At 46.3% G+C, this 26,601-nt stretch overlaps 1 protein-coding gene across 2 annotated transcripts in view; it reads left to right on the forward strand.

The window, feature by feature from the left end:
* Window positions 1-26,601, forward strand: part of jak2a (Janus kinase 2a) — a 45,248-nt gene that overhangs the window by 11,835 nt on the left and 6,812 nt on the right. For both annotated transcript variants that reach the window (XR_014553642.1, XM_083657854.1), the window contains exons 3-22: window positions 3,410-3,533; window positions 3,688-3,808; window positions 5,527-5,672; window positions 6,555-6,855; window positions 8,235-8,354; window positions 9,793-9,950; window positions 12,463-12,574; window positions 15,877-16,063; window positions 16,364-16,488; window positions 16,828-16,962; window positions 17,544-17,631; window positions 17,760-17,887; window positions 18,560-18,698; window positions 21,043-21,194; window positions 21,360-21,510; window positions 22,097-22,233; window positions 22,848-23,037; window positions 23,760-23,884; window positions 25,113-25,285; window positions 26,171-26,288. Coding sequence is in view for 1 of the 2 variants with exons in the window: in XM_083657854.1 (XP_083513980.1) it covers window positions 3,410-3,533; window positions 3,688-3,808; window positions 5,527-5,672; window positions 6,555-6,855; window positions 8,235-8,354; window positions 9,793-9,950; window positions 12,463-12,574; window positions 15,877-16,063; window positions 16,364-16,488; window positions 16,828-16,962; window positions 17,544-17,631; window positions 17,760-17,887; window positions 18,560-18,698; window positions 21,043-21,194; window positions 21,360-21,510; window positions 22,097-22,233; window positions 22,848-23,037; window positions 23,760-23,884; window positions 25,113-25,285; window positions 26,171-26,288 (2,930 nt within the window). In the remaining variant the exon portion in view is untranslated. The remainder of the gene's footprint in view (window positions 1-3,409; window positions 3,534-3,687; window positions 3,809-5,526; window positions 5,673-6,554; window positions 6,856-8,234; window positions 8,355-9,792; window positions 9,951-12,462; window positions 12,575-15,876; window positions 16,064-16,363; window positions 16,489-16,827; window positions 16,963-17,543; window positions 17,632-17,759; window positions 17,888-18,559; window positions 18,699-21,042; window positions 21,195-21,359; window positions 21,511-22,096; window positions 22,234-22,847; window positions 23,038-23,759; window positions 23,885-25,112; window positions 25,286-26,170; window positions 26,289-26,601) is intronic.

Genomic DNA, 26,601 nt, shown 5'->3' on the forward strand with positions numbered 1-26,601 from the left:
GACTTTTAGGGGCCACCGTTACTATGGCTCAGATTGTGTAAAGTGTAGTAGTGTACATACTTAGTAACTGCTCAGCAATCCTTCATCACCACTGTTTCACTGAGAAACCTGATGAATACAAAGCTTGACTTCCCCCTTGTGGTCGAGCACACTTCCTCCCTATGCGGCTCTCTTGTGCGTATGTCATTGCTTCATACTTGTGGTGGCTTCTTGCTCTGTGATGACATTTCCTGTCTGCCCATGACCCACTTGGCCGGCTGCTTTATTGTTAAAACACCTAACTGCTATACTATATTATCATTATCATTATCATTATCATTATCATTACATTATTATTATTATTATTATTATTATTATTATTATTATTATTATTATTATTATTATTATTATTATTATTATTATTATTATTATTATTATTATTATTTTCATGCCGTTTTTGTTGAGGAGCTTTGGGAATGGTTGATAAGTATTGTAAAACAGACCTACAAGCCATTCTTCTCACTCTTGGTAGGCCTTCTTCTTAGCAGGGATTTTAAACATGAGAACCTGGGAAACGACAAAATCTCAAGGCAGGCAGATCATTATAAATACTATAGCCTGATATGAATTAATTGACACCTTGACCCTTGACCTTTATCCTTTAGTGTGTCAGTCAAAGCCTGATATGAATTAATTGACACCTTGACCCTTGACCTTTATCCTTTAGTGTATCAGTCATAGCCTGATATGAATTTATCAATTTGCTACACTAAGTTTCCATCTTCTACTCTGAGAGTGCCCTCTGTTTAAGCCGTTTCTGAGGGGAATCCCCCAGAGGGGAATTCCCATTTCCCCGACCCAATCACAAGAGACAGCCTCGATAGCAGCGTCTAGCTCGTCTATGGCGTCTATGGCAACCGGGTCCATGTATTCACCCCGGGTCCCCTTCCCCCTTCCCCCCTTTTTGGTTTAATTTTGAAAGTATGAAATAACCATGGTATTTACGTTTTCTCGTTTCCTGTAAAAAAAAAAAGCATACAATAAAAACCCAACAAAACAAACAAACTGCCCAAACGTCCACGCCGCCCCGGTCGATGTTGATGAGCCTGTGGAGCTCTGGACGAGAGACTGAATCTATCATTTGATCTTGGGCGTAAGAACAATGTAAAAACCTCTGCAGCAGCAGTCTGTCTCTTGTGTTGTCAGGGCAGCAGTCTGTCTCTTGTGTTGTCAGGGCAGCAGTCTGTCTCTTGTGTTGTCAGGGCACAGCTGCTAGCAGTCAACAGGAATGTCTCACCACCCACTCAAATGTTTCTTCTTCTGTTTTCTCCTCCTCTAGTGACTCTGTGTTACCACCACACCCAGGCACTGGCAACATGTGTTGCTTTGCGTGCAAGCCCTTCATATTTAGCAATTGGTGTGTGTGTGTGTGCGCGCGCGCACGTGCGTTTTAAAAGCTCTAAAAAGTAGTACACTTTTCCTTATGTGTTCCTTATTTTATGGAACTATGTTTCATGGTAACTTGGTGGAGTAAGTTGGAACTATGTTTCATGGTCACTTGGTGGAGTAAGTTGGAACTATGTTTCATGGTCACTTGGTGGAGTAAGTTGGAACTATGTTTCATGGTCACTTGGTGGAGTAAGTTGGAACTATGTTTCATGGTAACTTGGAGTAAGTTGGAACTATGTTTCATGGTCACTTGGAGTAAGTTGGAACTATGTTTCATGGTCACTTGGAGTAAGTTGGAACTATGTTTCATGGTCACTTGGAGTAAGTTGGAACTATGTTTCATGGTCACTTGGAGTAAGTTGGAACTATGTTTCATGGTCACTTGGTGGAGTAAGTTGGAACTATGTTTCATGGTAACTGAGTGGAGTAAGTTGGAACTATGTCTCATGGTCACTTGGTGGAGTAAGTTGGAACTATGTTTCATGGTCACTTGGTGGAGTAAGTTGGAACTATGTTTCATGGTAACTGAGTGGAGTAAGTTGGTACTATGCTTCATGGTAACTGAGTGGAGTAAGTTGGTACTATGTTTCATGGTAACTGAGTGGAGTAAGTTGGAACTATGTTTCATGGTCACTTGGTGGAGTAAGTTGGAACTATGTTTCATGGTCACTTGGTGGAGTAAGTTGGAACTATGTTTCATGGTAACTGAGTGGAGTAAGTTGGAACTATGTTTCATGGTCACTTGGTGGAGTAAGTTGGAACTACCGGTATGTTTCATGGTCACTTGGTGGAGTAAGTTGGAACTATGTTTCATGGTCACTTGGTGGAGTAAGTTGGAACTATGTTTCATGGTAACTTGGTGGAGTAAGTTGGAACTATGTTTCATGGTAACTGAGTGGAGTAAGTTGGAACTATGTTTCATGGTAACTTGGTGGAGTAAGTTGGAACTATGTTTCATGGTCACTTGGTGGAGTAAGTTGGAACTATGTTTCATGGTAACTTGGTGGAGTAAGTTGGAACTATGTTTCATGGTCACTTGGTGGAGTAAGTTGGAACTATGTTTCATGGTCACTTGGTGGAGTAAGTTGGAACTATGTTTCATGGTCACTTGGTGGAGTAAGTTGGAACTATGTTTCATGGTAACTTGGTGGAGTAAGTTGGAACTATGTTTCATGGTAACTGAGTGGAGTAAGTTGGAACTATGTTTCATGGTCACTTGGTGGAGTAAGTTGGAACTATGTTTCATGGTAACTTGGTGGAGTAAGTTGGAACTATGTTTCATGGTCACTTGGTGGAGTAAGTTGGAACTATGTTTCATGGTCACTTGGTGGAGTAAGTTGGAACTATGTTTCATGGTCACTTGGTGGAGTAAGTTGGAACTATGTTTCATGGTCACTTGGTGGAGTAAGTTGGAACTATGTTTCATGGTAACTTGGTGGAGTAAGTTGGAACTGTTTCATGGTCACTTGGTGGAGTAAGTTGGAACTATGTTTCATGGTAACTGAGTGGAGTAAGTTGGAACTATGTTTCATGGTCACTTGGTGGAGTAAGTTGGAACTATGTTTCATGGTCACTTGGTGGAGTAAGTTGGAACTATGTTTCATGGTCACTTGGTGGAGTAAGTTGGAACTATGTTTCATGGTCACTTGGTGGAGTAAGTTGGAACTATGTTTCATGGTAACTTGGTGGAGTAAGTTGGAACTATGTCTCATGGTAACTTGGTGGAGTAAGTTGGAACTATGTTTCATGGTCACTTGGTGGAATAAGTTGGAACTATGTTTCATGGTCACTTGGTGGAGTAAGTTGGAACTATGTTTCATGGTAACTTGGTGGAGTAAGTTGGAACTATGTCTCATGGTAACTTGGTGGAGTAAGTTGGAACTATGTTTCATGGTCACTTGGTGGAATAAGTTGGAACTATGTTTCATGGTCACTTGGTGGAGTAAGTTGGAACACATCTTTGATGTCTTTCTCTTTCCAGGGATTTCTCCAATGTACTGCAGCCTGTTTGGCTTGATGAGGGAGAGCGACCGCATGTGGTACCCACCTAATCATGTCTTTAAACTGGACCAGTCAGCCAGCGAGCGCCTGCTCTTCAGAATCAGGTAGGAAGAGATATTTGTAATCTGTCTTCACACTCATTCTGTTCATTAGTCTTCTCAGTTTCACATATTATTTGAGGCTTTCATTCTTTGTTTGTTCATTCATTACCGTAATTCAGCCTCTTTGTTCCTTCATGTTCTCTCATGTTCTCTGTAGATACCATTTCCCTGGCTGGTACAACAGTGGCAGTTCCTCCTATGCTCATCGCTATGGTGTGTCTAAGGGCATGGAGAGCCCTGTGATGGATGACTGTACCATGGCATACCAGTTCTCCCAGGTTGGTGTCTGTGGCTTAAAGGATGAGTTCACCCAAAAATGAAAATTCTGTCATTATATATTCACCGCAGCATGCCGGGGGACGGTTGGGTGAAGTTTGTTTAGTCCACAAACCATTTGGGGAGTTTTCCAGGGAAAGAGAGTTATAGTATTCTCCTGTCATTGAAGTGACCCACTCCACCACAAGCACCACCCACACACACAGACCTCCCCAATGCCCACCTGTCTGTCTGTCTGTCTGTCTGTCTCTCTGTCTGTCTGTCTCTCTGTCTGTCTGTCTGTCTGTCTGTCTGTCTGTCTGTCTGTCTCTCTGTCTGTCTGTGTCTGTCTGTCTGCTGTCTGTCTGTCTGTCTGTCTGTCTGTCTGTCTGTCTGCTGTCTGTCTGTCTGCTGTCTGTCTGTCTCTCTGTCTCTCTGTCTGTGTCTGTATGTCTGTCTGTCTGTCTGTCTGTCTGCTGTCTGTCTGTCTGCTGTCTGTCTGTCTCTCTGTCTCTCTGTCTGTGTCTGTCTGCTGTCTGTCTGTGTGTCTGTCTTTTGAGTATAGAAAACAGGAAGTGGTTCAGTGAGTAAATGTGTTAGAGGCGTAAAAGGGGAACAGGGGTACTGGAGGTTTCGTCACACAGCGGCGTGCAGCATGTCTGTGTTGAACACCATGTTGATGCGTTTTCTTTTCTCTTTTGGTTGGTGTGAAACGTGCACATCCGGACCTCTTTGTCTGTATCTGCACTCCACACTGACACAACTGACACAACAGGCTGTTCACAGATTGACCTGGTTGATATATGATCGTGACACGTGCCCGTCACACCCTGAAATGAACAATCACCTATTTGACTCATACATATTGATAACAGGGTTTTCCCTACCAGTATACAGCTTCAGCGTAGCACCCACAAGCCATATCAGCCAAATGAATGTCAATGTTGGTCCCCAGTGGACTACTTTAGCAAGTTTTGTCTTCAGGCTTTTTGGGTGTGGTTTATGTTTTATCTGCTCTGGCTTTTCCAAATGTTAGTACACAGATGTAATAATAATGGTAAAAAATTATGTTTTTTTTTTTTTATTGAAAAACGACCCCCCCTTTCTGCCCCTCATGCATGCATTGCATAGACCAAATCAGCGGGGAATCCGGGGATGTTTACATTTACTTCCGGTTACCCCTGGTTCCGGTTACCTCCGCACAAACTGACGTGTTGAAGACAAAAACAGACAAAGAAGACAAAAATGGTTTGTTCGTGTTGTGTTGTTGGGTGTCCAGTGAGCATAAAGAGCGGGTCAAGATTTGGATTATTCTAAATTCCCTCTGCAAAGGGCAAACATGAGCAAAGAGAACTCTGGATTCGGTGGCACAGGCTTACTACAGCTACAACATCCGGGTTCCGAGCTGTATCCGAGCGGCGTCAGTAGCCTCTGTCTGTAACATAACGTTAACGAGTCTGCAGAAAAACAGCAAGTTTGACAGTTGTAAACAAACGTTATTAGCTAGCTAACACTAAATGAAACAAACACAGAAGAAAGCCTATATACGTCGGACAAGCATGTTTACCAACCGTTTGAACATTTAAATTGAAAGTAGTCGGCCGAAAACAACGAGAGTTTGACAGCATTTATTTGACAACACGCAAATTTAAACCTGGCGCCTTCCCAAAGTGGTACGCGGAAGTAATGTTTACATGGTGACGTCACGGTGATTTGGTCTATTGTCTTGTGCCTCCTTCAGTGGCGCTGGGACTTTCTGAATGGCCGTGTTCAGATGCCGGTGAGCCATGAGGTGCAGGAGGAGTGCCTGGGCATGGCTGTGCTGGACATGATGAGGCTGGCCAAGGAGAACAAGCAGTCACCTGTGACCATCTACAATCAGAACAGGTGTGATAAACCGCACGCACGCACGCACACACACACGCATGCACGTGCACACGCACACACACGAAAAAATAAACGCCACAACAACGCTCAGCGAAACTTCGCCGTTGGTATGCACGGTTGCATTGATGGGTGTAGGTTTGGAAAATATTATTGACGTGCGAATTAATCGCACCAGAAAAACGCTCCCGATGTGTAAGGACCTTTAGGTTGCAAATTGCCACTTGCTACTAGGAAAAATGATATAAAACGAAGAGTTCCTACTGGCAAACTCGGGCATGATTTCTCAATCTCTAGTTTGATTATTATCAGAGGAGGCTCGGGGGATTAACATAATTCACTATTTCACACACAAAAAAGGTACGGAAATGAAAGACAAATCTGAAAACGCAGGCACTGTATTAAAACATAACATTTCACATTTCCAAAACGTAAAAAAACTGCGGATTTAAAGAAAATATTCTTTCTATGTTGTTTTTTTAAGTTTTGGTCCGAATGAAATGTTCTATCTATGGTCTCTCCCGATTCTAAATATAGCTGAACCGTTTGGTTTGAACAAGTAAAACTATTTTTTATAAGCATTTTCCGAATAAAATGGCGGATGAAAATCTCTGGTACAGTGCTGAAGCAGGAAGTAGGCGGTCACTTTGCCTCTCTATATATCTTCAGTATATTTTGTCATGTTTATTCACTGTGGTGGTCTCAGCACGATCGACCTGCTGCTCTTCCCTCTTCCACACACCCCTCCCTCCCTCCTCTGTCCGTCTCTCGTCGTTTCTCTCTCCCTTCCCCCCCTCTCTCTCTCTCTTTCTAACACTCAACTGCCATCTATCTGCTCTCCCCCCCCTCTCCCTCCCCTCCTCCCACCTCCCACCCTGCTTCCAGCTACAAGTCCTTCCTGCCGACCGGCATGCGGAGCCGCATCCAGGACTACAACTTTGTGACCCGGAAGAGGATCCGCCATCGCCTGAGGAAGTTCATCCAGCAGTTCAGCGACTGCAAGGCCACGGTGCACGACCTGAAGCTCAAGTACCTGATGAGCCTGGAGGCGCTGCTGCCCGCCCTCTACTCCGAGCGCTTCGAGGTCACGGGCCTGTCGGTGCCGGTCCACCAGGTCACCATCGTTGTCATGGGCAACAAGGGCATCCAGTGGTCTAAAGGGAAAGCGCTGGACGCAGCAGAGGAGGTGAGGACTGCAGGTCCAGGAGATCAATGAGCCTCTTTCACATATAAAGCATAAATTCACACATCGCTGGAAATAGGGTTAAACTTCTCTGTTGTCACTTTCTGGAAATGATGTTGAACTTTACCGCCGGTAAAGTTCATGTTCATGTTCATGTTCATGTTCATGTTCATGTTCATGTTCATGTTCATGTTCATGTTCATGTTTTACATTTTCTTTAACATGGTGGGTCAAGGTGCCAGACAAAATCTCTTTGGATTGGCTCACAGTTTGACACCAGAGGATCTGCAGGTCAGAGCGTCCCAACGTTCTGTTCTGCATGCTTACCTCATTGACGTTATCGCATTATTCCCAAATCGATTGGTCGATACCTAACTTCTGTCCTGAGCTGTGAAATATACAGAACTAATTTAGCCCTTTTGCTGTTACATTTACTGAACAGGATGCATGTGTGAAAGGGGAGATAGTGTCATGTTGTCACGGTGTGGGTGTGTGTGTGTGTGTGTGTGTGTGTGTGTGTGTGTGTGTGAGTGTGTGAGAGTGAAAGGGGAGATAGTGTCATGTTGTCACGGTGTGTGTGTGTGTGTGTGTGTGTGTGTGTGTGTGTGCAGGGCCGGCCCTAGCCATCTGGGGGCCCTAAGCAGGATATAGATCAGGGGCCCCCTCCCAGCGCCGAAGAAAATTTGACGTTTTTGGACTTTTAGCCATATTTAGAAGAATATTTAAAACAAACAAACATGACAATGACGCTCGTTTGTAGCCCTATCAGTGTCAAGCAAGCGTGTAGAACCCAGCAGCCATAGGGGTTGCCAGGTCAGTTAAACCAGGGGTTCCCAACCTTTTTTGTGCCAAGGACCGGTAGATACATGCAGGACCGGTTGCCAATTTTAATGGTTTTAGTTACATATATATTTACTCACCAGGTGGCGACAAAAGGTAAATATCAGCCTTTTGTGTTGTATGTAGCCTACAGTATTTATGTTTTTGTTTAAACTACAAACATAAATAAACGTCAACCTATGTTTTAACTACCACACACAGCCTATAATATTATAGCCTATGTTTATTTAAAAAAAAAAAAAAAAAAAAAAAAAAAATTGGGGGGGGGCCCCCCCAACTCCCGGGGCCCTAGGCAGCCGCTTGGTTCGCATTATGGGCGGGCCGGCCCTGTGTGTGTGTGTGTAAAAGGGGAGATAGTGTCATGTTGCCACGGTAATTAATTGCTGCATTATCAGGCCGGACTACTGAAGTGTGACGCCAATTGTGAACTCCATTCTGTGATCAAACAGACAGAACAGTTCAGTCCTGTGTGTGTGTGTGTGTGTGTGTGTGTGTGTGTGTGTGTGTAATCAGCCTATTCTGTCCTGTCTTCTTGTCTCTAGGAGCTGAAGACATACTGTGACTTCCCTGAGGTGATTGACATCAGCACCAAACAGGGGAATAAGGAAGGATCGGTAGAGAGCCGTATTGTGACCCTCACCACACAGGACAACCGGATCCTGGTACCGTATATGCTCCACTCTACTCCATGCTCTACTACTGTATACTACTCTACTCTACTCTACTCTACTCCATGCTCTACTATACTCTACTCTACTACTCTACTCTACTTTATTCTACTCTACTTTATTCTTATTTATTTATTTATTTATTTATTTATTTATTTATTTATTTATTTATTTATTTATTTATTTATTTATTTATTTATGCTCTGCTCTGCTCTGATGCCAGGATGAACTGTCTTGTGCCATGCAGCTCCATACACTTTGTGACAAAACCAAGTGTTCAAGCGCATGATATGAATACATAACGAATAAGCTGTGAAAACCAAACATTTCTGTTTTGAGTTTGTCCACACCACAGAAAAATGGGTTATTAACCACCCAGTCAAATTTGAATGATTAAAAATGTCGCCAAGTATATCAAATTAGCTTACGAAATAATGAAAAACTATAGCAGGATTCCCTGCTCTGAAACTGTGGAGGCGTGTCTGCTGAAGTGCACCCAGTGCAAGGTACAGGTACTTCAGCCTGATTGGTTTAAGGTACAGGTACTTCAGCCTGATTGGTCTGCATGGTACAGGCACTTCAGCCTGATTGGTTCAAGGTACAGGCACTTCAGCCTGATTGGTTTAAGGTACACGCACTTCAGCCTGATTGGTTTACAGACCTTATTGTGTAATAAGTCTGGAGCATAAGCACGCCCACTTCAAACCCAACAGTACAAAAACTGAAATGGCAATATTTAGGATTTGGATTGAAACTACTGTAATGTCTAATACTTTTAATGCTTACTATTATGCACATGAGACCCTAAATGACATACCGTAAATTCCGGACTATAAGCCGCACCGGTGTATAAGCCGCACCTGCAAAGTTGACTATTTTTTTCTTATATAAGCCGCACCGGACTATAAGCCGCGGGTGTTTTAATGGTATTTTTTTTTTTTTTTTTTTTTTTTTTATTGTGTTTTAATGTTTAATTACCATATGTAAGGGTAGCTTACAGGTAGGAAGCTCCCATTTATTAACATTTCAACAAAACAACATAACACAACACCACCTGTGTTGTTTTTTACAGTGCACACAGTGTCATACAGTGTCATACAGTGTGGTGAAAAGAGGGCAAGAGAGGAAATTAAAACTTATTATAGTTATATAGGATTTATAGTTAGAAAGAGTGCTAAAAAAGAGAGTTTTTTTTTTTTTTTTTTGTTGAAAAAATCCATAGATAAGCCGCACCGTTATATAAGCCGCAGGGGCCAAAAAAGGCCAAAAAACGGGAAAAAAGGTGCGGCTTATAGTCCGGAATTTACGGTAGTTAGAAGGTTATTTTGGATTTGGGTTTCCAGGGGCTTGAAAGTCAAGTTACAAGCATGTGCTGAACACTCCACTCCACTCTTGTGTTTTTGTCTGTGTCTGCGTCTCCTCTCTTGCAAAGGAACTGGAGTTTCATTCGTCCACGGAGGCTCTGTCATTTGTGTCACTGGTTGATGGCTATTACAGACTAGTAGCTGACACCCATCACTACCTGTGCAAAGAGGTGGCGCCCCCTAGACTCCTGGAAGCCATTCAGAGTCACTGTCACGGCCCTGTGTCGTAAGTATCATGCAAACACACACACACACACACACACACACACACACACACACACACACACACACACACACACGCACACGCACTAGCACGCACACACACTCACTCACTCACTCTCACTCTCTCACTCTCTCACTCGTGCAGTCAAGCACACACGCGCATGCTGTCTGTCATACTCTTTTTATTTATAAATTTAAATAACGAGAATAATGGTAATAATAACCATTGTCATAATAACGAATGTAAAATACAGAATAGATTGATGTTAATATTAACTATATGAGAGTATATCATAGAGAATATAGTATCATAGAAAATACCATAAAATATATCAAATAAAAGTAATGGAGTATGTATAATGTGTAGACAGCTTTGAGCTGCTTCACACTCTCTTCATCTAGAGATGTGAAGTTAGGGACCGTCTGTAAATGTTCTCTGGTCTGTGAGATCAGAGTGGAAGTTAGGGACCGTCTGTAAATGTTCTCTGGTCTGTGAGATCAGAGTGGAAGTTAGGGACCGTCTGTAAATGTTCTCTGGTCTGTGAGATCAGAGTGGAAGTTAGGGACCGTCTGTAAATGTTCTCTGGTCTGTGAGATCAGAGTGGAAGTTAGGGACCGTCTGTAAATGTTCTCTGGTCTGTGAGATCAGAGTGGAAGAGGAAGTGCATCTCTGTCTCAACCTCTCCTGGTCCAACACTGACCACAGATTCACTCCTCTCTGTTTCTGTCTTCCTGTTTCTATAGAGCAGTAGCGTAGCCAGACTTGGCTCATTGGGTGTGCCACAGAAAGCCAGGGTATGCCAGGGGGCGGACCACTAGGTAGCGGCCGCAAGGCCGCCGCCAAAAGAAATTTGGTTCTTTTCAAACCAGATTTAGAGGAATATTTGTGTGTTGTTTGCTCCTTTTCGCACACTCATTATTAGCAGGTAGAAGCAGTCAATTAAATTGTATTTTTTGGCAACATGTAAAACCATTTTGGTATCTCAAAAAAGTCTCACCTACTTTTTCCAATGAGTGTTCTAGTCGGGAAAGAACGCAAGTTTGGTTGGCATGCAGGTTCGTCTACTGCAGAGAGATCTGTAGCGTTCTCAGTGTCCTCTGACTGCTGCTGCACAAACCATCAGTGTGTTTTTGGCTGCGTCCCCCCGCTGTTATTAACGTCATTGTTTCGGCTGCATCATCTTCATCATCGTCTGTCTCTCCACTGTCCACCACCAAGCGTTCACCCCCAAAGCGCTTTTTTCAGTCAGAACGCTATGAAAATCATGTTGAGAGCGCTTCCATTGTGCCGAAAACACAGCGCACGGAGTGTTTTTTTGTGCTCCGTTTGTTTTCCCCTGTAGTCGCGTGCAGTACAGATCAGAACACAACGACCACACGGACGGTAGCCAGCTAGTTTTGTCTGTTTGATGTTGTTCACTGTCCACATGAAAGCCAGATTATTGCTAATTCTGGCAGCAACAGAGGTTGAAAATCCCTCGGGAGGAGAAAAGGTAGGCTACAGTAGGAAGAGTGAAAAAGACGATCAGGGCGCTTTTCCTCAATGTTCAACTTTTTCATCTTAAAAAGTAAACGCCCACAGCGCACCTCCAAAAACAACAGACGCCACCAGCTCTGAAACGCCAGGTGCGTTCAAGAGGAGCACGTGTCGTCTAGCGCGTCCTTACATAGAGAATGAATTGCAGAAAGACGTTGGCAGCTCCAAAAACGCTATTGGTCTGAATGAACAAACACAACTTAATTTTTCCCCCTTTCTGTTTGGGTGTGCCAGCTGTCTGTGTGGGTGGCATTTGCACACCCAGACACCCGTGACTACGCGCATGCTATAGAGTAGCGCAGGGATGACCCATTTTTGTAGGCTTAACCAGAAGTCACCGCCATTTTGGTTCGTCAGTGGAAAAGTCTATGGGGTTTTAGAATGGGGATTTCACGCGAATGCATAAAATAAGGTGTGTGGTTAACAAAAGTTTGTGAGAACGCGAATTTGAGTTCAGCAGGATAATCTTCACAAAGGTTTTATGCCGTTTTAAGCATTTTCTAAAAATTGCGTAAAAAAAAAATGCATTTACGTTCCAAAAGTCATAAAGGTTATTCACGTTTGTGAAGATTATCATGCGGAACCCAGATTTGCGTTCTCATAAACTTTCAGACCTTATTTTATGCATTTAAGTGAAACCCCCCCATGTTAAATCCCATAGACTTTTCCCCTGAGGAACCCGGAAGTATACTTCTGGACTCATTCCTGCGGCACTGGATAGGTGTTCAGTTGATTGGTGGTCATTGAGTCTGTACTTGGCCAGTATCTATCTGCCTGTCTGTCTGTCTGTCTGTCTGTCTGCCTGTCTGTCTGTCTGTCTGTCTGACTGTCTGTCTGTCTGTCTGACTGTCTGTCTGTCTGTCTGTCTGTCTGTCTGTCTCTCTGACTCTCTCTCTCTCTCTCTCTCTCTCTCTCACACACACACACACACACACACACACACACACTGGACTGAGCTGTTGTGTCTCTTCGATCACAGAATGGAGTTCACAATTGGAAAGTTGCGTCGCTCTGGCAACCACCAAGGCCTGTACATCCTGCGCTGCAGCCCCAGAGACTACAGCAAATACTTCATGTCTTTTGTGGTGGGGGTGAGTACTGCAGCCCCAGAGACTACAGCAAATACTTCATGTCTTTTGTGGTGGGGGTGAGTAAACCTGCCAGCAGCCATAGGGCTGTGCACACCTCCAGCAGCCATAGGTGTGTGTGCACACCTCCAGCAGACATAGGGCTGTGCACACCTCCAGCAGACATAGGGGTGTGCACACCTCCAGCAGACATAGGGCTGTGCACACCTCCAGCAGACATAGGTGTGTGCACACCTCCAGCAGACATAGGGGTGTGCACACCTCCAGCAGCCATAGGGGTGTGTGTGCACACCTCCAGCAGACATAGGGGTGTGCACACCTCCAGCAGACATAGGGGTGTGCACACCTCCAGCAGACATAGGGGTGTGTGCACACCTCCAGCAGCCATAGTGGTGTGCACACCTCCAGCAGACATAGGTGTGTGCACACCTCCAGCAGACATAGGTGTGTGCACACCTCCAGCAGACATAGGGCTGTGCACACCTCCAGCAGACATAGGGCTGTGCACACCTCCAGCAGACATAGGTGTGTGCACACCTCCAGCAGACATAGGTGTGTGCACACCTCCAGCAGACATAGGGGTGTGCACACCTCCAGCAGACATAGGTGTGTGTGCACACCTCCAGCAGACATAGGTGTGTGCACACCTCCAGCAGCCATAGGGGTGTGCACACCTCCAGCAGACATAGGGCTGTGCACACCTCCAGCAGACATAGGTGTGTGCACACCTCCAGCAGACATAGGGCTGTGCACACCTCCAGCAGACATAGGTGTGTGCACACCTCCAGCAGACATAGGGGTGTGCACACCTCCAGCAGCCATAGGGCTGTGCACACCTCCAGCAGCCATAGGGCTGTGTGCACACCTCCAGCAGACATAGGTGTGTGCACACCTCCAGCAGCCATAGGGCTGTGCACACCTCCAGCAGCCATAGGGCTGTGCACACCTCCAGCAGCCATAGGGCTGTGCACACCTCCAGCAGCCATAGGGCTGTGCACACCTCCAGCAGCCATAGGGCTGTGCACACCTCCAGCAGACATAGGTGTGTGTGCACACCTCCAGCAGCCATAGGGCTGTGCACACCTCCAGCAGCCATAGGGCTGTGCACACCTCCAGCAGCCATAGGGCTGTGCACACCTCCAGCAGACATAGGTGTGTGTGCACACCTCCAGCAGACATAGGGGGGTGTGCACACCTCCAGCAGACATAGGTGTGTCTGCACACCTCCAGCAGACATAGGTGTGTGTGCACACCTCCAGCAGACATAGGGCTGTGCACACCTCCAGCAGACATAGGTGTGTGTGCACACCTCCAGCAGACATAGGGGGGTGTGCACACCTCCAGCAGACATAGGGCTGTGCACACCTCCAGCAGACATAGGGCTGTGCACACCTCCAGCAGACATAGGGCTGTGCACACCTCCAGCAGCCATAGGGGGGTGTGCACACCTCCAGCAGACATAGGGCTGTGCACACCTCCAGCAGCCATAGGGCTGTGCACACCTCCAGCAGCCATAGAGGTGTGCACACCTCCAGCAGCCATAGGGGGGTGTGCACACCTCCAGCAGACATAGGGGGGTGTGCACACCTCCAGCAGACATAGGGGTGTGCACACCTCCAGCAGCCATAGAGGTGTGCACACCTCCAGCAGCCATAGGGGGGTGTGCACACCTCCAGCAGACATAGGGCTGTGCACACCTCCAGCAGCCATAGGGGGGTGTGCACACCTCCAGCAGCCATAGGGCTGTGCACACCTCCAGCAGCCATAGGGCTGTGCACACCTCCAGCAGCCATAGGGCTGTGCACACCTCCTCCAGCCATAGGGCTGTGCACACCTCCAGCAGACATAGGGCTGTGCACACCTCCAGCAGCCATAGGGGTGTGCACACCTCCAGCAGCCATAGGGCTGTGCACACCTCCAGCAGCCATAGGGGTGTGCACACCTCCAGCAGCCATAGGGCTGTGCACACCTCCAGCAGCCATAGGGGGGTGTGCACACCTCCAGCAGACATAGGGCTGTGCACACCTCCAGCAGCCATAGGGCTGTGCACACCTCCAGCAGCCATAGGGCTGTGCACACCTCCAGCAGACATAGGGCTGTGCACACCTCCAGCAGCCATAGGGGGGTGTGCACACCTCCAGCAGACATAGGGCTGTGCACACCTCCAGCAGCCATAGGGGGGTGTGCACACCTCCAGCAGCCATAGGGGTGTGCACACCTCCAGCAGCCATAGGGCTGTGCACACCTCCTCCAGCCATAGGGGTGTGCACACCTCCAGCAGACATAGGGCTGTGCACACCTCCAGCAGACATAGGTGTGTGTGCACACCTCCAGCAGCCATAGAGGTGTGCACACCTCCAGCAGCCATAGGGGTGTGCACACCTCCAGTAGACATAGGTGTGTGCACACCTCCAGTAGACATAGGTGTGTGTGCACACCTCCAGCAGCCATAGAGGTGTGCACACCTCCAGCAGCCATAGAGGTGTGCACACCTCCAGCAGACATAGGGGTGTGTGCACACCTCCAGCAGACATAGGTGTGTGTGCACACCTCCAGCAGCCATAGGGGTGTGCACACCTCCAGTAGACATAGGTGTGTGTGCACACCTCCAGCAGCCATAGGGGTGTGTGCACACCTCCAGCAGACATAGGTGTGTGTGCACACCTCCAGCAGCCATAGGGGTGTGTGCACACCTCCAGCAGACATAGGGGTGTGCACACCTCCAGCAGCCATAGGGGTGTGCACACCTCCAAGACAGGGAGATGGGGTTGAATGTAGGGGAGGAACTTTGGAATTAGGAGTGTTCAAAGTACAATAGAACCTCTAAATTATTGCTCATCATATCAACCACTAGGGGGAGCAATAGGCTTTACTTTGTAGAATCCAGCTAATATGCAATGTAAATACTGTGACCAGGAGGATATATATATGACCTCCATTACTGTAAACAGTACATGTGATTTAAGTGATTGTTAGCTGCAACAACAATGTTGTGGTTTCACTTTGAATGAATGACATCATGAATTAATCGTTAATTAACTTAAAGCATTTTCAAAATTGTTCCAGTATTGCAAGGGATTGTCACATTTAGAATGAATAGGAAGCACTTTTTTAAAAACGTTATCTAGCCGTTTTACGTGTCCTGACTGAAATGGACTCATCAGGGAGTGTCCTTTGTACTAGTATCTAATTCTATATCAGCACAACTTACAGTATTTGATTATTGCCAAACAGTATCAATTACGCAACACTGTTGCAGCACAGTGCGCCATCACTTTTCATCATCAAAAATCTTATTTTTTCAGTATGAAGCCATGGTGGACTATAAGCACTGTCAGATCGTCAAGACTGAGGCAGGAGAGTACATCCTGAGCGGTGCCAAGAACAGCTTTGGCTCCCTGAAGGAACTTCTCCACCGCTACCAGAAGGAGGCGCTCCGCACTGAAGGATACACGTTCCAGTTCACCAAGTGCTGCCCACCCAGTATCAAAGGTCAGAGCTCACATATACACCATGGTACACAAATGAGCAAACATACAAAAATAATGTGCAACTACTAAAAATAAATAATAGCTACTATGAACAGAATAACAAAATACATCACTTTTTACAGTCAATTGGTGCAACGGACTCCATACTTTCTGCCATTGTTGTAGTCCCGAATCCTCACGCAACGTCACAACGTCGGAAACTCGTGTATCATCGAGATTTTCGAAATTCGTAGTTGTAAATACGACATTGAAGGGCCGTTCATGTGCTCACAACTCGTAAATACCTTGCCTTTCTCCTTAGACAAGTCCAACCTGCTGGTGTGTAGGAACAGCCAAGGGGCAGATGTTCCTCCTTCTCCCTCACTCCACAAACACAACATCAGCCAGATGGTCTTCCACAAGATCCGCAAAGAGGACCTGGACATCGTAAGATACCCTTCTTTGACTTCCTGTTTTAGTGTTTCCTCTCAGCATATCTTCATGATTATCGCGATGATATTGTTTAATCACAATTATTTTGGATAGGATAATGACATTTGCATATCGTCCCACCCCTAATCACTACTGTATCATAACTTCATGCTCAAATAAACTAAAGGGGAAGAAATCAGAATGAGTGTTTCAGAATGTGAGTCTTACGATGTTTGTGTTCGACTCTCTCTAGAGGTGGTCTGCACTCCTTCCTGTACTGCTGGTTTTTATTTCCAACTTGAAACGAGGCTTTTGACAGGTGAATAAGCTCCTGTATTTCACGCTTCCCTCTAGAACGACAGTCTGGGCCAGGGAACCTTCACCAAGATCTTCTGCGGCGTGCGGCAGGAGGTGGGAGACTACGGACAGATGCATCAGATCAACGTCATCGTGAAGATCCTGGACAAGGCTCAGCGCAACTATTCAGAGGTTTGCTTCTTGGTTGAATCAGGCAGAGGTTGACTGTTTGTGAGAGTGAGATCTTTCTTTCTTTGTTTGTTTCTTTCTTCGTTTGTTTGTCTGTTTGTTTCTTTCTTTCTTTGTCTGTGTAGAAAAAGGAGAATGAATTATATCTCGAGTAGGGATGGGACCGATCCGATCCAATATCGGTATCGGGTGCCGATACTGACATAATTCACGAATCCGATCCGATCGGAATCTGATTTTTTTTTTTTTTTGCAATTCCAGCGCGGGCCACACAATAATTTGCCCATGTATAATAGTATCCTTCTTTGCCTAGTATATTTTCTTAATTTTGTCTGCTTTTTCCAAGGTATATTTAAAAAAATTATATTTAATTGGCCAAATCTTTGCCTATACTGTATATTCAAGAAAAATATTGGTATCGGAATAATATCGGTATCGGCAGATATCCAAATACAGGTATCGGAATCGGATCGCAAGTGAAGAAATGTGGATCGGTGCATCCCTAGTCTCGAGCAGACACTGAGTACTGAGTACACACAGTCTCATGTTCCTCTCTGCTCTCTCCTCTCTGTGACCCTGAACAGTCGTTCTTTGAAGCAGCCAGTATGATGAGCCAGCTCACCCACAAGCACTTACTCGTCAACTACGGTGTGTGTGTTTGTGGTGATCAGAGTAAGTAACACACACACGCACACGCACACGCACACGCACACGCACACGCACACACAAACACATGTTTTATGGGATTTTCTATATGAATAATAATGAACTGATGTGTCTGTCTTTCATCTGCCTGTCAGACATGATGGTGCAGGAGTACGGTAAGTTTGGTTCTCTGGACACCTACCTGAAGAAGAACAAGAGCTGTGTGAACATCACCTGGAAGCTAGAGGTGGCCAAGCAGCTGGCCTGGGCCATGCACTACCTGGTAAGACTGCTGACCTGTAACACTGTTCACATTTACTTTCCCATACAACCTACAGCACTGCTTCTCACAGGTGTTGTGCTTTTAGTTAAGCATGGGACGATATATCAACATTCAATATATCGTCATACAGAAATGTGACAATACAAATAATATCATAAAAAGTGTGATATTCTACAGTAGTAATCACCAATGAGATGGCTTGACCATCACAGTTACACAAGCCCTCCATCCAAATTATATTATTTTCAATTTCTAATGAAATTTTTAAATCGGTGTTTCCATTGTAGCAATCAATGACACTCATTGATAGAAAGATTTGTGGCTCAGAGATAGAATTTATCATCATTGAACTTTTCTACATCATATCTTATCATCTTATATATATATGTCTGTATTAAAATTGTGAAAACCCCAAAATTCCTATTGAATCATATTGTGAAATAAGCATATCGTCCCATCCCCAATGCTTAATGTTGGTGCATAGTGTCTGTCCTATTGAAAGTTTAGTAACATTTACAGTAAGGAGAAGTATTTTCAATTAATCACTATGTCAACAAGGAACAAGATCATTTATGGATGTTGCCATTTAACCAAGACTCAGAAATGGAATGTTGGAGTTGTTGCATTTGAATAGTAATATGTTTCTGCTGTCTCTGCCTCATGTGCACACAGGAGGATAAGAACCTCATTCATGGGAATGTTTGTGCCAAGAACGTTCTTCTGATCAGAGAGGAGGATCGTAAGACGGGCAGCATGCCCTTCATCAAGCTCAGTGACCCTGGCATCAGCATCACCGTGCTGCCCCGGGATGGTGAGACACAACACTTCACAGTTTTGTCCACATTTAGATTTTTCATTGAAAATTTGCACTCACACTTATACAAGAAACAAGAGGAAAGCTTTGCAGAAGTTTATTAATAATAATTGATTGGATTTATATAGCGCCTTTCAAGACACTCAAAGCCATATCAGCCAATCAGGAATCATTTGAGAGTTCATGTTTGAGCTTCACCAGCATGTGGCGCTCGTTGGGGGTTAATTTGTTGGGGGTTAATTTTGGAACAACATTGGAGTACATCAAAGCCAAATGAATCAATGAACCCTCACCACCTGGGCAGAAATGACCACTTGCTGTTGACTTGTTTATGTTTCCTAAAAATATATAAATAAAATATATATATATAATAAATATATATATAAATAAAATATTAAAATATCAATAAAATATAAATATATTATTTTTTATTTTCTTACCTTCACCCACCTCACTCCTACCCCATGTCTGCTGGCCTTCCCTGCACCCTCACCCTTCATTTCTCATTTTATCCTTCCTCATCCCACCATCCCCTCCCCTCTCTTTCTGTCTCCCCCTCTCTTTCTGTCTCCCCCTCTTCTCTCTGCCCTCCCCTCTCTTTCTGTCTCCCCCTCTTCTCCCTGCCCTCCCCTCTCTGTCTCCCCCTCTTCTCCCTGCCCTCCCCTCTCTTTCTGTCTCCCCCTCTTCTCTCTGCCCTCCCCTCTCTGTCTCCCCCTCTTCTCCCTGCCCTCCCCTCTCTTTCTGTCTCCCCCTCTTCTCCCTGCCCTCCCCTCTCTTTCTGTCTCCCCCTCTTCTCTCTGCCCTCCCCTCTCTTTCTGTCTCCCCCTCTTCTCTCTGCCCTCCCCTCTCTTTCTGTCTCCCCCTCTTCTCTCTGCCCTCCCCTCTCTTTCTGTCTCCCCCTCTTCTCTCTGCCCTCCCCTCTCTTTCTGTCTCCCCCTCTTCTCTCTGCCCTCCCCTCTCTTTCTGTCTCCCCCTCTTCTCTCTGCCCTCCCCTCTCTTTCTGTCTCCCCCTCTTCTCTCTGCCCTCCCCTCTCTTTCTGTCTCCCCCTCTTCTCTCTGCCCTCCCCTCTCTTTCTGTCTCCCCCTCTTCTCTCTGCCCTCCCCTCTCTTTCTGTCTCCCCCTCTTCTCTCTGCCCTCCCCTCTCTTTCTGTCTCCCCCTCTTCTCCCTGCCCTCCCCTCTCTTTCTGTCTCCCCCTCTTCTCTCTGCCCTCCCCTCTCTTTCTGTCTCCCCCTCTTCTCTCTGCCCTCCCCTCTCTTTCTGTCTCCCCCTCTTCTCTCTGCCCTCCCCTCTCTTTCTGTCTCCCCCTCTTCTCTCTGCCCTCCCCTCTCTTTCTGTCTCCCCCTCTTCTCCCTGCCCTCCCCTCTCTTTCTGTCTCCCCCTCTTCTCTCTGCCCTCCCCTCTCTTTCTGTCTCCCCCTCTTCTCTCTGCCCTCCCCTCTCTTTCTGTCTCCCCCTCTTCTCTCTGCCCTCCCCTCTCTTTCTGTCTCCCCCTCTTCTCTCTGCCCTCCCCTCTCTTTCTGTCTCCCCCTCTTCTCCCTGCCCTCCCCTCTCTTTCTGTCTCCCCCTCTTCTCTCTGCCCTCCCCTCTCTTTCTGTCTCCCCCTCTTCTCTCTGCCCTCCCCTCTCTTTCTGTCTCCCCCTCTTCTCCCTGCCCTCCCCTCTCTTTCTGTCTCCCCCTCTTCTCTCTGCCCTCCCCTCTCTTTCTGTCTCCCCCTCTTCTCTCTGCCCTCCCCTCTCTTTCTGTCTCCCCCTCTTCTCCCTGCCCTCCCCTCTCTTTCTGTCTCCCCCTCTTCTCTCTGCCCTCCCCTCTCTTTCTGTCTCCCCCTCTTCTCTCTGCCCTCCCCTCTCTTTCTGTCTCCCCCTCTTCTCCCTGCCCTCCCCTCTCTTTCTGTCTCCCCCTCTTCTCTCTGCCCTCCCCTCTCTTTCTGTCTCCCCCTCTTCTCTCTGCCCTCCCCTCTCTTTCTGTCTCCCCCTCTTCTCCCTGCCCTCCCCTCTCTTTCTGTCTCCCCCTCTTCTCTCTGCCCTTCTCTCTCTTTCTGTCTCCCCCTCTTCTCCCTGCCCTCCCCTCTCTTTCTGTCTCCCCCTCTTCTCTCTGCCCTCCCCTCTCTTTCTGTCTCCCCCTCTTCTCTCTGCCCTCCCCTCTCTTTCTGTCTCCCCCTCTTCTCCCTGCCCTCCCCTCTCTTTCTGTCTCCCCCTCTTCTCTCTGCCCTCCCCTCTCTTTCTGTCTCCCCCTCTTCTCTCTGCCCTCCCCTCTCTTTCTGTCTCCCCCTCTTCTCCCTGCCCTCCCCTCTCTGTCTCCCCCTCTTCTCTCTGTGCCTCTCTCCCTACATCTGTCCGTCAGTTCTGGTGGAGCGTATTCCATGGGTGCCTCCTGAGTGCATTGAAGACCCTCACAACCTGAGCCAGGCCACGGACAAGTGGGCGTTCGGGACCACGCTGTGGGAGATCTGCAGTGGAGGAGACAAACCACTCAGCACCCTGGACTCCTCCAAGGTCACACAAATCACAATATGTATCATAGGGGGGAAACTGACTATTATTTCTAAGTTTTCTGCAAAATGGAAGAACATCTTCTTCCCCAGTACCTTAGTTTGCCAGTTCAGTTTGAAAGTGTGGTGTCTGACTGTGCGGGTCGTATCTTCTGGTTTTCTCCTGCAGAAGAACTTGTTCTATGTAGACCGGCATCAGCTGCCCGCTCCAAAGTGGACGGAGCTGGCCAATCTGATCAACAGCTGCATGGACTACGAACCTTTAAACCGCCCCTCCTTCAGGGCAGTCATCAGAGATCTCAACAGCCTCTTCACACCAGGTAAACATCTCAACAGCCTCTTCACACCAGGTAAACATCTCAACAGCCTCTTCACACCAGGTAAACATCTCAACAGCCTCTTCACACCAGGTAAACATCTCAACAGCCTCTTCACACCAGGTAAACATCTCCACAGCCTCTTCACACCAGGTAAACATCTCAACAGCCTCTTCACACCAGGTAAACATCTCAACAGCCTCTTCACACCAGGTAAACATCTCAACAGCCTCTTCACACCAGGTAAACATCTCAAGAGCCTCTTCACACCAGGTAAACATCTCAAGAGCCTCTTCACACCAGGTAAACATCTCAACAGCCTCTTCACACCAGGTCAAGGCACATTCATGCTCCCCTGTTCCTATGAAAATAAATATGTCAGTTTCAAACGATGTAACCGTCACTGCCCACATACGTCCGTGCGTCCTTCATGTTGGTATCATGTTAAGCAGCGCATCCACTAGAGGGCAGTAGAGAGTCAAACGTGTGTTCGGGGTCTTAAAGGGATACACGCACACAAATGAGGGATATACACGCAAATGGCGCATCAGGTATCAATGGGTTAACTTTGCATCCCGCTGTGTGACAGACTATGAGCTGCTGGTGGAGAGCGACATGGTGCCCAACAAGCCGACGCGAGGTTCCGGCTTCCCGTGGGCCTGTGAGAGCCATGAGCCTGCCCAGTTTGAGGAGAGACACCTCATCTTTCTCAAGCAGCTGGGCAAGGTGAGACATACACACACACACACACACACACACACACACACACACACACACACACACACACACGCACACACACACACACACACACACACACACACACACACACACACACATAAACACACTTTAGAGACAAAGTGCGACTTATAAAAAGTAATGGAGAATGAATGGTACAGTCAAACGCATTGGGTCCTTCAGATAGAGTTGGAGTTATTTGCTGGTGGCTGTACAGTCATCATCAAAAAAAAATCTGTGTTCCTGGTTAAACAAGTTATATTGATAAAACAACCGTAATTTGCCAGTTTTTTTTCCACTGTGCCAATGATCTCAGTTTCATCACAATATGAACATTTTCAACTATCCTTTTCTCTAGGATTTACTATGTCTGACTTTTTCATCTCTTTCATTGGGTTATGTCTGGGTTTGCACATGTTTGTATTCAGTACCGCTTCTCATTAGTTTTGCCTTGTTTATACTCATCCAGTTGTTTTCCTCTCTCTCTCTCTCTCCCTCTCTCCGTCTCCCTCTCTCTCTCTCTCTCTCTCTCTCTCTCTCTCTCTCTCTCTCCGTCTCTCTATGTGTCTACATTTCTCCGTCTGCACTTCTTCTTCTTGGTCCAGGGAAACTTTGGCAGTGTGGAGATGTGTCGCTACGACCCCCTGCAGGACAGCACGGGCGAGGTGGTGGCGGTGAAGAAGCTGCAGCACAGCACAGCGGAGCACCTCAGGGACTTTGAGCGCGAGATCGAGATCCTCAAATCCCTCCAGCACGAAAACATCGTCAAGTACAAAGGAGTTTGCTACAGCGCCGGTGCGAGCACACACTTTCATATTCATAAATACAAATGGTCAGGGGGAAAAAATCACAATACGTTTTGGGGGATTTTATATCCTGCTCCTCGTTCTTGCTCAGTTTTAATGTATTATACCTGCATGGCCTGACTCATTTCTGTCTCCTCTGCATTTTTAGTGGGTCAAAAGCACTTAATCTAGGCCAGAGCTCCTCTCTCTCTCTGTAGCCTCTGCACAGCTCGCTCACCCAATTTGTGTGTTTCTCTCCTGCATATTGTCATTTATTCACCTCAATTCTTTTCTTTTTTCTCTCGTTTGTCTCCCTAATTGTACTTGGTCAATTCCCCCTGGCTGTCGCGCTCATTCCTCCACCCCCCCCCCCCCCTCTGCCGATCTGGGGAGAGCCGTAGACTAGCACATGCTTCCTCCGATACATGTGCAGTCGCCGGCTGCGTCTTTATCACCTGACAGCGAGGGGTTTCACCGGCGGCAGGATGTAGCATGTGGGAGGATCACGCTATATTCCCCTCAGTTCCCCTCCCCTCCGAACGACGAGGTGCTGCTAGTGCAGCGACCAGGACACACCGGCTCCCCACCCGCAGACACGGCCAATTGTGTCTGTGGGAACGTGTGACCGAGCCGGAATTACCGCTGCCGGGAATTGAACCCCCGGCCTCCAGTCTACACTACCCACACGACCACAACGCACCCTGTATTCTGTTTGTTTTTTTGTTCTTTCAGGGCGAAAGAACCTCAGGCTGATCATGGAGTATCTCCCCTACGGCAGTCTGAGAGATTACCTGACCAAGAACAAGGAGCGCTTTGACTCGTGGAAACTGCTGCACTATGCCTCACAGATCTGCAAGGTAACGTGGACAATGACCACAAGTCTTTCCCGACTAGGGCGGTCCAGAATAAAGGCTCGCCGTCCGGGCAGGAGGATGTCCACACTATAGGTGTCTCACATGAAGACAAGGGATTATTACACGTTTATCTGATTCTGCCATTCAAAAACGTGTACCTATTCGTCCAGGTATTCTAGCGCAGGGGTTCTCAAATGGGGGTCTGGGGACCCCCAGGGGTCCGTGGCACTTAGCCAGGGGGTCCGCGAAAAGTTTTCAGGAAAATAAAAATAAAAACTTTTTTTGTTGTTGTTGCAAAAGCTTCATAGTTCGATGAAAATATGTTATGCTTTAAATCTAAAATGGTTCATGGATTACATTCTAATCTAACAAACCTATCAATTTAAAAGTCAAGCATGTTACCGTGGAAACAATTAACTTAGCCCAAAATCACAAATCAGAATGTGATTCAAGATTCAAGATTCAAGATTTTTATTGTCACTCCGTAGTACAAGTATCAGGTGTGAAATTCTTGTGCTGTAGGCTCCGTTACAACATAGTCCAAAATAACAGTATAACAGTGCAAAAACAGAGCATATAGATGCAGTAAATAGAGAGAGAACAACAAGCAATAACAGTAACCAGTATTTCAGTAAGTATTTTCTATCTTATAAGGGGTCAGCCTTAGCTGAAAAACATTTGAGAACCTCTGTTCTAGTGTTGCTTGCTTCATGGTACAGAAGCTACTGTGATGTTTACATTGCAAACGTCTTTTCAAGTGACAGCATTACAAGCAATAAGGATGAGGAACTTTGTACAAGACTTATTTAGGTTTGTCTTAACGCCCATTGGCTGTTTGCCAGTGTCATTCTTAGATTTCAGTCTTGGTGAGTCTAGGTTTCACACTATAGGAGAGTCTGCACTGACTGTCGGACCTCACTCCTGACTGGCCCAGATTTAAATCAGACTTTGAATCAGTGTTTAAAGCAACTACTCTGACCTGGGCTTTAGGCACATACCCTGTAATTGTGATGTCCTAGGTTTGAATCGAGATGCCATAAAAAAAATCTGTTTTAATAAGTGGTACTTATTTACTGGAGGAACCTCTTTGCATTATTCATAGTAACAAAATAAGTATGTGTGTGTGTGTGTGTGTGTGTGTGTGTGTGTGTGTGTGTGTGTGTGTGTGTGTGTGTGTGTGTGTGTGTGTGTGTGTGTGTGTGTGTGTGTGTGTCTCTCTCTCTCCCTCCAGGGTATGGACTACCTTGCCGTCAAGCGGTACATCCACAGAGACCTGGCCACTAGGAACATCTTGGTGGAGAGCGAGATGAGGGTGAAGATAGGAGATTTTGGTTTGACCAAGATCCTGCCGGAGGACAAAGAGTACTACAAAGTCAGAGAGCCTGGAGAGAGCCCCATCTTTTGGTGAGGAAGACACACTGCATGCTTTTCATTACTGCTGACTAAGGGACATTTCTGATGCCAACATAAACAATTGGCTCTGTATGAATATAATAATGAATATCTCTCGACTGATTTTTCTACAGGTGCAGATTTTTTTTTTTTTAACCCTCTGACCAAGCTATGTGTGTGTGTGTGTGTGTGTGTGTGTGTGTGTGTGTGTGTGTGTGTGTGTGTGTCTGTGTGTGTGTGTGGGCGGGGGGGTTGGGGATAATCTGGGTCACATGGGGACAAAAATCACATTCTCTGGTCCTGTCCACCCAGGCTCTCTAAGGCCATGTTCACATTACAGGCAAATCCGATTTGCTGCTAAAGTCATTAATCATCATTATCTTGATTGGTTTCTCAAATCTGATTTGGGAGTGTGTCCGCACGGCCACAAATCTGATTTGGGCAAGTGTTCAAGTCGGATCTGTGTGTCAAGATACGATGAACCAATGAGCCAACATACAATGTTTCTGGCAGTGTTTGCATGTCTGCTCTCTGCTCTTCAAGCCCCCGCCCCCTGCAAAAGACACTCTCAAATCTGATTTGGGTGATCAGCGTGTCCACACTGAAGTTACATCAGTGAAAAGCAGATTGGAAACTACCTCCACATGTGGTTTGGGACAAGTGACACAAATCAGACTTGGAGCGTCCAGACTCATAAAACCAATCGGGATAGAATCATTTATAGGTCATTAAAGTTCACAAATCAGATTTGGCCTCCTAGTCTGAACATGGCCTAAGTGTCATTCCATGCATGTCCACTTGTATTGTAGCGTGGACTGACAGTGAAATACATGAGGCATTTTGATAGACGTGTGCATCGCTGCGTATGTAAAACTGAGTGGTGGTGGTGTTTTCCAGGTATGCTCCAGAGTCACTGACAGCGAGCAAGTTCTCTGTGGCTTCAGACGTGTGGAGTTTCGGCGTGGTCCTTTATGAGCTTTTCACGCACAGCGACAAGAACTGCAGCCCACCAGCGGTATATTTCATCTTCTCCCTATCTCTCTCATCTTCTCTCTATCTCTCTCACTCTCTTATCTTCTCTCTATCTCTCTCACTCTCTTATCTTCTCTCTATCTCTCTTATCTTCTCTCTATCTCTCTCACTCTCTTATCTTCTCTCTATCTCTCTTATCTTCTCTCTATCTCTCTCACTCTCTTATCTTCTCTCTATCTCTCTTATCTTCTCTCTATCTCTCTCACTCTCTTATCTTCTCTCTATCTCTCTTATCTTCTCTCTATCTCTCTTATCTTCTCTCTATCTCTCTCACTCTCTCATCTGCCATCTTCTTC

Source organism: Poromitra crassiceps, assembly GCF_964638095.1.
Source record: "Poromitra crassiceps genome assembly, chromosome: 21".
NCBI classification, from domain to species: domain Eukaryota; kingdom Metazoa; phylum Chordata; class Actinopteri; order Beryciformes; family Melamphaidae; genus Poromitra; species Poromitra crassiceps.